Source organism: Chelonia mydas, chromosome 1, assembly GCF_015237465.2.
Source record: "Chelonia mydas isolate rCheMyd1 chromosome 1, rCheMyd1.pri.v2, whole genome shotgun sequence".
Taxonomy (NCBI): Eukaryota; Metazoa; Chordata; order Testudines; family Cheloniidae; genus Chelonia; species Chelonia mydas.
Window position 1 is genome coordinate 305300725 of NC_057849.1, and position 10017 is coordinate 305310741.

The 10017-nt window shown below is 43.3% G+C and overlaps 1 protein-coding gene across 4 annotated transcripts in view; it reads right to left on the reverse strand.

Moving 5' to 3' along the window:
- The window catches only part of AASS (aminoadipate-semialdehyde synthase), a 53738-nt gene extending 46792 nt beyond the window's left edge, over positions 1–6946 (reverse strand). For 3 of the 4 annotated variants that reach the window (XM_037888957.2, XM_037888959.2, XM_037888958.2), the window contains exons 1-2: positions 6781–6920; positions 3715–3935 (exon numbers count right to left, since the gene is read on the reverse strand). In XM_037888957.2, the coding sequence (XP_037744885.1) occupies positions 3715–3927 (213 nt within the window). In that variant the 5' untranslated portion in view covers positions 3928–3935; positions 6781–6920. Of the gene's footprint in view, positions 1–3714; positions 3936–6780 lie in introns of all 4 variants that reach the window. The other variant, XM_007068674.4, reaches the window with a different exon arrangement.
- Positions 6947–10017: the final 3071 nt, after the last annotated feature.

A 10017-nucleotide genomic window follows, 5' to 3' on the forward strand; every position in this document is an offset into this window, starting at 1 on the left:
TAAGCTGGTAGGAATAAGCTTAGGGGGATCTTTCATGTGGGTCCCCACATCTGTATCCTAGAGTTCAGAGTGGGGAGGGAACCTTGACAACTCCCACTGACTTCAAGTGACAGTGGGACCAGGCTGAACATTAGCATAACAAAAATCAATAGATTTACACAAAGTAAGTTATCTTTGGTGTAAATGTGGTTGTTACTTAAAACATCTGGTTAGAGTACAAATCCTTAAAGACTGGACAGTAGGTTGTCTTTTGGTTTTTTTGCCTCAAATATATTCCTCCCACTCTCAGACCCTGACTTGATAAGTAAAAAGGGTATATCTCACAATTGCGTTAGCTTAACACAAATGCCTCATTAAGGGTCAGGCTAGTGTGACTACAATACAGCCAGCTAGCAAGGCTTCAAACATGGTGGCCTGCAACTTAACAGGGCTTTGCAATCATTTCTATTTAACTCAGATGAATTAATAGGATCGGGTGCGGGGCGGGGAGGGGGCACACTTTTTCTGTCACAGCTACACACAGCATCAGCGGAAATACTCTGCCTGAATTCAGGCAGCAAGGAAAAAAAAAAAAAAAAAAGACAAAAACCACAGTTATATGGGACATCATGAATTACATAAAACCCCAAAGGTTTCAGAGTAGCAGCCGTGTGAGTCTGTATTCGCAAAAAGAAAAAGGAGTACTTGTGGCACCTTAGAGACTAACCAATTTATTTGAGCATGAGCTTTCGTGAGCTACAGCTCACTTCATCGGATGCATAAAGTGGAAAATATAGTGAGGAGATTTATATACACACAGACCATGCAAAAATGGATGTTTACCATACACATTGTAAGGAGAGTGATCATGTAAGATGAGCTATTACCAGCAGGAGAGTGGTGTGGGGGAAGAGAAAACCTTTTGAAGTGATAATCAAGGTGAGCCATTTCCAGCACACTTCCAGGAGTTAACAAGAACATCTGAGGAACAATGGGGGTGGGGGTGGGGGGGAATAAACAAGGGGAAATAGTTTTACTTTGTATAATGACGCAACCACTCCCAGTCTCTATTCAAGCCTAAGTTAATTGTATCCAATTTGCAAATTAATTCCAATTCAGCAGTCTCTCGTTGGAGTCTGCTTTTGAAGTTTTTTTGTTGAAGAATAGTCACTTTTAGATCAGAAATCGAGATATCAGAGAGATTGAAGTCTTCTCCAACTGGTTTATGAATGTTATAATTCTTGACATCTGATTTGTGTCCATTTATTCTTTTACGTAGAGACTGTCCGGTTTGACCAATGTACATGGCAGAGGGGCATTGCTGGCACATGATGGCAAAAATCACATTGGTAGATGTGCAGGTGAACGAGCCTCTGATAGTGTGGCTGATGAGATTAGGCCCTATGATGGTGTCTCCTGAATAGATATGTGGGCACAGTTGGCAACGGGCTTTGTTGCAAGGATAGGTTCCTGGGTTAGTGGTTCTCTGTTGTGTGGTGTGTGGTTGCTGGTGAGTATTTGCTTCAGGTTGGGGGGCTGTCTGTAGGCAACGACTGGCCTGTCTTCCAAGATTTGTGAGAGTGATGGGTCGTCCTTCAGGATAGGTTGTAGATCCTTGATAATGCGTTGGAGAGGTTTTAGTTGGGGGCTGAAGGTGATGGCTAGTGGCGTTCTGTTATTTTCTTTGTTGGGCCTGTCCTGTAGTAGGTAACTTCTGGGTACTCTTCTGGCTCTGTCAATCTGTTTCTTCACTTCAGCAGGTGGGTATTGTAGTTGTAAGAATGCTTGATAGAGATCTTGTAGGTGTTGGTCTCTGTCTGAGGGGTTGGAGCAAATGCGGTTGTATCGTAGAGCTTGACTGTAGACAACGGATCGTGTGGTGTGGTCTGGGTGAAAGCTGGAGGCATGTAGGTAGGAACAGCGGTCAGTAGGTTTCCGGGATAGGGTGGTGTTTATGTGACCATTGCTTATTAGCACTGTAGTGTCCAGGAAGTGGATCTCTTGTGTGGACTGGTCCAGGCTGAGGTTGATGGTGGGATGGAAATTGTTGAAATCATGGTGGACTTCCTCAAGAGCTTCTTTTCCATGGGTCCAGATGATGAAGATGTCATCAATATAGTGCAAGTAGAGTAGGGGCATTAGGGGACGAGAGCTGAGGAAGCGTTGTTCTAAGTCAGCCATAAAAATGTTGGCATACTGTAGGACCATGCGGGTACCCATAGCAGTGCCGCTGATTTGAAGCTATACATTGTCTCCAAATGTGAAATAGTTATGGGTGAGGACAAAGTCACAAAAGTTCAGCCACCAGGTTTGCCGTGACATTATCAGGGATACTGTTCCTGACGGCTTGTAGTCCATCTTTTTGTGGAATGTTGGTGTAGAGGGCTTCTATATCCATAGTGGACAGGATGGTGTTTTCAGGAAAATCACCGATGGATTGTAGTTTCCTCAGGAACTCAGCGGTGTCTCGAAGATAGCTGGGAGTGCTGGTAGCGTAGGGCCTGAGGAGGGAGTCTACATAGCCAGACAATCCTGCTGTCAGGGTGCCAATGCCTGAGATGATGGGGCGCCCAGGATTTCCAGGTTTATGGATCTTGGGTAGCAGATAGAATACCCCAGGTCGGGGTTCCAGGGATGTGTCTGTGCGGATTTGTTCTTGTGCTTTTTCAGGATGTTTCTTGAGCAAATGCTGTAGTTTCTTTTGGTAACCCTCAGTGGGATCAGAGGGTAATGGCCCGCATGGCCCCACAGTATGCCAACATATATGCCATCATGTGCCAGCAATGCCCCTCTGCCATGTACATTGGTCAAACTGGACAGTCTCTACGTAAAAGAATAAATGGACACAAATCAGATGTCAAGAATTATAATATTCATAAACCAGTTGGAGAAGACTTCAATCTCTCTGGTCACTCAATTTCTGATCTAAAAGTGACTATTCTTCAACAAAAAAACTTCAAAAACAGACTCCAAAGACAGACTGCTGAATTGGAATTAATTTGCAAATTGGATACAATTAACTTAGGCTTGAATAGAGAGACTGGGAGTGGTTGCGTCATTATACAAAGTAAAACTATTTCCCCTTGTTTATTCCTCCCCCCCGCCGCCCCCAACTGTTCCTCAGACTTTCTTGTTAACTCCTGGAAATGTGCTGGAAGTGGCCCACCTTGATTATCACCTCAAAAGGTTTTCTCTCCCCCCACACCACTCTCCTGCTGGTAATAGCTCATCTTACATGATCACTCTCCTTACAATGTGTATGGTAAACATCCATTTTTGCATGGTCTGTGTGCATATAAATCTCCTCACTATATTTTCCACTTTATGCATCCGATGAAGTGAGCTGTAGTTCACGAAAGCTTATGCTCAAATAAATTGGTTAGTCTTTAAAGGTGCCACAAGTACTCTTTTTCTTTTTATAAAACCCCAAAGTTCCTATGCAAAGAACTATTGAGAATTTAGACAATAGAAGGCTGGGAGGCTGAGGGAGGGCAGGACAGACCTAAAAAACAAAGAACTATGAATAGGCATCAATATTGGGATACTTACAGATCTAGCCAATGATTCACATTGCTTTAGCCAGTGGGAAAGAATGACCCCCTTTTGTAATACATAACGAAGTAGATAACAACATATGTTCGCTATTATTTACATCCTTTAATGCTGTAGTACCATAATTAAGTAAACCAATGTTACATTTTTGTTCTTCTAAATGGGAACCACAGCAGAACTTACCTTTTCATGGATGGCTCTCCGGTTTGATGGCTGTACTAAGACTTTGTATCCCAAATTTGTTAGCTCCTTAACATGCTTTGGTGCTAGAGGTGCTCTTCTTTCCCAAGCACTAATGTCTTCCCTCCTGATTGCCAGTACAGGTTTATGATGGTGACGGCACTTTAAAAGGTGGACCCCACATTTACCAGTTGGGTTTCTGAATGTTCGTAGCATAATAAAACCTGATGGCAGCAAAGACAAAGTAGTTAAACGATACCAGGCTTGTAAGGGTGCTTAGAAACCACTTTGTTTGTACAAGAAGTTCACGTCTCTTTAAAAATCTGTTGTAAAACATACTCAACTACTAATCACTACAATGATCGTAACACCAGCAATAATTATCACAATTTTCTGATTAACAATACTAATATTCCCAGATTTCCTGTGCAATAGAAATCTGAATTTACTTTCATTACCAAACATAAGCTCTAACGTAAACCACAACTGAAATAGTAAGAGAACATTACAAAGTCTCATTTTCTCTTCACTTTGGCTAGGTTACTTCACAAAAATCAAACCACCAGTATCGGTATATCAAAAGGTTTTTACTCATGTGCAAGGTATATTTTTTTAATTCTAGTTATTGTACTTGTGATCAGTGCTGGAGGCTTAAGCAAAAATGCCAGTTAGACTGAGTCACCAGTATAAATATGCAAGAGCCAAAAATGTATCAGCACCCCACCTTATAAATATCTTCCTTATCACTTGGCGTAGTGATAAAAAAAAAAAGAGATTAACTCATAAAAAAGCAATAAAGTACAGTTAAGGGTGCTACATGATCAATGACAAATGCCCTTGGGCCATTTCTTTAAAGGTATTTACAGAAGCATACCTAGGCACCCAACCCCTATTTAAATTTAAATCACTGTGACCTAGGTGCCTACGCACTTTTGAAAACCCCACGAAGGTCCAGATCCTCAAAAGATACTTAGATGCCTGAATACCACTGAGGATCTGGTCTAGATGCCTATCTGCATTTAGACATCTTTGAAAATCTAGCTCTTAGACCCCAGTTTTGCGAAGACCTATGCACATATCTAACTAAGCATACAAAGGCCCTTTAAACTCAGTGGGACTGCTCATGGACTTCAAGTTAGGAGTGTCTGTAAATCCGATAAAATGAGCTGTAGCTCACGAAGGCTTATGCTCAAATAAATTTGTTAGTCGCTAAGGTGCCACAAGTACTCCTTTTCTTTTTGTGGATACAGACTAACACGGCTGCTACTCTGAAACCTGTAAATCTTTGCAAGATCAGAGCAATAGCAAGAAATACATAGTGAGCATCCTACAGTATCAGAGAAAGCTACTTCGAAATGCAAAGTGTAATGATCTTTTAGTTCTCACTTACATTCTTCCATAGCACCTTCCTATGAGCAGAATGCCTGCAAGCACACCATCCTTCCTGCTGAAGGCCCACTTGTACAAGAAACTAACTGGCTGATTATGGGTCACATGGGGATAGGGTTTTGTTTGCTTGCTTGGATGGGGTGGAGGACAGAAGAGTTAGCATGCAAAAATCTTCTTTCCCATTTGTACAGTGCTTTGTATTTTTGACATTTTGACATTTGACACTGTCACCTTAAATTTGGCCTGAAAACAAGATTTTATAAAACCTCAGACCAAAAGAAAACAGTGTGGAAACTTTCTGAGTTCCAATAAAAATAGGTGCTTTTAAACAAACATTCCCAGAAGCCTTTGAAACTCAAACACTATTAAAGTCTTAGAGCAAAACTGACCTCATTGATTTTCACTGGCCTTACTGAAAGAAGTACAAGACATACAAAGCTTGGCAAGATGGGTTTTAAAAAAATTCTTACTTTTAATAATCTTAGCTGCATTAATTATGTTAAAGATAGTACATTTACAACATATTTTTAAATTGACAGCAATTTTTAAGGCATACTGAATATGTGGCTTTTCTTCTAATGGTAGTTTTAGTGCCACAAACTGATGAAGTTGGTATGAGTTTTACATTTTTTTAAATAATTATTCAAAGCATTTAGTTTTGAAATTAAACAATCCCATGTATCAATACCTGCCTGAATCCTACTGCCAATTTCTGTTTTTCCAGCTGCATCTTTAACAACTAGTTAAAAAACTAAGAATTCTGTCAGGTACCCAGTGCAAAGTGAAGATATATAAAAATATTTTCCCCCAATCTCCTTCAGTTATACTTATATTAATTATTACTTGAAGCAATAGCAGATTGATGGGTTTTATATTCCCCCACCCCCCAAGGATTTTTAAATCAATGGTGACTTTCAGATTCACATACACCTTTGCCAGAGGTCACGAATAGTTCTTTCCTAACAGACATATGATGCATCCGATGAAGTGAGCTGTAGCTCACGAAAGCTTATGCTCAAATAAATTGGTTAGTCTCTAAGGTGCCACAAGTACTCCTTTTCTTTTTGCTAATACAGACTAACACGGCTGCTACTCTGAAACCAGACATATGACGTGATCCAAACTTGTTTTCCCCATGTTAGAACAGGGCGGCATGTAACTCCTGATCTAGAGATGCAGCTAAAAGGAGCATTTAATCTCCTTCGCAGCTTTCTCTCTGATGGATTGCTCCCTGTCAGTCTAAATTACTGGCCAGAAAAGACCTCACGAGCTGGAAAATCCAGGCTCGCTGCAGGGATCGCCACCAGGGACGAACGTGGCTACTTTGTTGCCAGAAAGGAAGATGCAAACTTGTCCTCCAGAGTCCAGCTGTGCCGAGGAGCGGGGAGGGAGGGAGCTGAAAGCCAGGCCGTTCTGCCCGACCCACCACGGCGGGACGGCACCGCCTGGGCTCGGAGGCAGAGAGGGACATTCACTGGGGGCGACTCCCACAGCCCAGCCCGCTGTCCCGCACTGACCCGGGCCGGAGCGGCCTCCAAGGTCCAGCCCAGACCCAGCAGCAGGCACAGCTCCACGCGCGGCCTGGAGGCCCCCCACGGAAACCTCCGCCGCCTGCTGCTACAGCAGGACCCCACTGCAGGAGACGCAGAGCCCAGCCCACGCGCGAAGCGCGGCACCTACCTGGCAGCGGAGCGGGGGTTTACACGGGGAGAAGGGAGCCGCCGGCTCTGGAATTGCGCAAAGGAACACAGGGGCTGCCCAGCGAGGCTATGCACAGACTGGGGGGGGAAGGAGGGATGCAGCCCCCCGCCAGCAGCCAATCCAGTGTGACCTTCGGGGTACAACCTTCCCTTTCCGCCAATCGCAAAAGGTCCCCAGGCGTGACGTTATTGGTGACGTCACGTCTCGTCCTTCCCCCACCACGCACACCCCCAACCCGCTTCTCTCGTGTGTGCTCCTGCTTTGGCTGGGGCGGGGAAGATTTCCCGGAATGTTCCGCTCCGGGGCCCTGGCTCTCCAAGGGGACTTGCACAAGGTCGCGGGAACGCTCCCAGATACGGACAGTCAATAGGCTCGCAGGGATCCTACTGGCCACACCGACTGCACACCCCGCAATGCTGCCGGGATCTGCCATACATGACAGTCCGGGGGATGGCTGAGAGAGCGGAGCCCCCCTTCCCCGAAATGGCTCAGAGGCATCTGGAATACGAGAGTCACTGGGACAGGGAAAAAGAAAAGGAGTACTTGTGGCACCTTAGAGACTAACCAGTTTATTTGAGCATGAGCTTTCGTGAGCTACAGCTCACTTCATCGGATGCATAGCATATCGTGGAAACTGCAGAAGACATTATATACACACAGAGACCATGAAACAAAACTTCCTCCCACCTCACTCCCCCGCAGTGTGTGTGGTTTTTGGAGGGGGGTGTGGGGGGGGGGGTGAGAAAACCTGGATTAGTGCTGGAAATGACCCACCTTGATTATCATGCGCATTATAAAGAGAGGTTTCAAAGAGGGATGGGCTATTACCAGCAGGAGAGTGAGTTTGTATGTGTGTGGGGGGGGGGGGGGGGGGGAAGGGTGAGAAAACCTGGATTTGTGCTGGAAATGGCTCTACTTGATGATCACTTTAGATAAGCTGTTACCAGCAGGAGAGTGGGGTGGGAGGAAGTTTTGTTTCATGGTCTCTGTGTGTATATAATGTCTTCTGCAGTTTCCACGATATGCTATGCATCCGATGAAGTGAGCTGTAGCTCACGAAAGCTCATGCTCAAATAAACTGGTTAGTCTCTAAGGTGCCACAAGTACTCCTTTTCTTTTTACGAATACAGACTAACATGGCTGTTACTCTGAAATGGGACAGGGAAAATAGGGTGTGGATCTGGGAGACTAGAAACGCATTAATAAAATGGGTGTCAACATTGTATTTTTAACATAAATTGTACGGTAATGGGGGATGGGCATTGGCAAGGCAGATAGGACATGGAAGGATCAACATACCTCTGCCCCTGAAAAGCATCCCAGCCCTTCCCCAGCTGACAAAATCCTTGTGTATCCCCCTCCTCCTCAATGACAAGTAACTCAGAGCTCTCTAATTTCCCCTTTTCTCCACCCACTAAAATAAGGAATGGCAGTACAGTACCTTTGCTCTCTACACAACGTTAGTAATAGGGGGGAACCACACACAGTTGGATTCCAAATAACAGTGTTTATATACAAATACATAGGCCTACCTAAGGTGTAATTTTTTAACAGTGACAGAAAGTAACCATTAGAACAATTTATGAACAATTTCCCGAGGGTTGTGGTGCATTTTCCGTCAGTGACAATTTTTAATTCAAGATTGGAATTTTTTTTCTTAAAGATCTGCCCTAGGAATTATTTTGCAGAAGTTCTAGGGCCCGTGTTACACAGGAAGTAGGACTAGATGATCAGAACGGGTCCTTTCTGGCCATTGAATCTATGACTCTGTGAAGGTTTCTTCCCCACTCTGAACTTTAGGGTACAGATGTATGTATGTATGTAACTGCATGAAAGACCCCCTAAGTTTATTTTTACCAGCTTAGGTTAAAAACTTCCCCAAGGTACAAACTTTGCCTTGGCCTTGAACTGTATGCTGCCACCACCAAGCGTTTTAAACAAAGAACAGGGAAAGAGCCCACTTGGAGACGTCTTTCCCCCAAATATTCCCCCAAGCCCTACACGCCCTTTTCTGGGGAAGGCTTGATAAGAATTCTCACCAATTTATACAGGTGAACACAGACCCTAACCCTTGGATTTTAAAAACAATGAAAAATTAATTAGGTTTTTAAAAGAAGAATTTTAAAGAAAAGGTAAAAGAATCACCTTTGTAAAATTAGGATGGTAAATATCTCACAAAGTAATTAGATTTAAAACATAGAGATTCCCATTAGGAAAATCCTTACGTTACAAAAAGACACAAAAACAGGAATATACATTCCATCCAGCACAGCTTATTTTACCAGCCATTAAACAAATGGAAATTTAACGCATTTTTAGCTTGATTACTTACTAACTTAACAGGAGTTGTAAGGCTGCATTTTTTATTTGTTTTCAGCAAAAGCATTATACAGACAGACTCCCTTTGTTCACACCCACTCCTTTGTTCACTCCCACTCCAGATTTGAAAGTATTTAGTTCCTTTATTGGTCATTTTGGGTTAGGTGCCAGAGAGGTTATTTTACCTTCTTAACCCTTTACAGGTGAAAGGGTTTTGCCTTTGCCCAGGAGGGATTTTATAGCACTGTATACAGAAAGGTGGTTACCCTTTCCTTTATATTTATGACACGCCCCCAAATCACAGATACGGTGAAACACTGGCTGTGATTTCTTTTTGGAGCTTTAGGAGAAAACAGAGTTAATAAGACACATGCACCTTTAAATATACTACTAACTGTATAAAGACTAACAATATTTTATACATTTTAAGGACCATTTTAACCAGTTGATTTTGGGAAACTTTTATGGGAGAGTGCATCAGCCACTTTGTTAGAAGCTTTTCAGATGTGTTGTATGTTGAAATTAAAATTTTGGAGAGCTAAACTTTACCGAATAAGTTTTTTCTTATTTCCCTTGGCAGTATGAAGCCACTGTAGCACAGCATGGTCGGTATGCAGGTGGAAACGCCGTCCCCAAACCTATGGGCGTAGCTTTTCCAGAGCGTAGACAATGGCATAACATTCCTTTTCACTGATTGACCAGTGACTTTCCCTCTCAGACAGCTTTTTGCTGAGAAACACGACAGGATGGAACTTTTGATTTGGTTCTTTTTGCATTAAGACTGCTCCCACACCATGCTTGGATGCATCTGTGGTTACTAGGAACAGTTTTTGTTAAAGTCTGGGGCCCTTAGCACAGGGTCAGACATGAGTGTCGCTTTAAGCTGGTTAAAGGCCT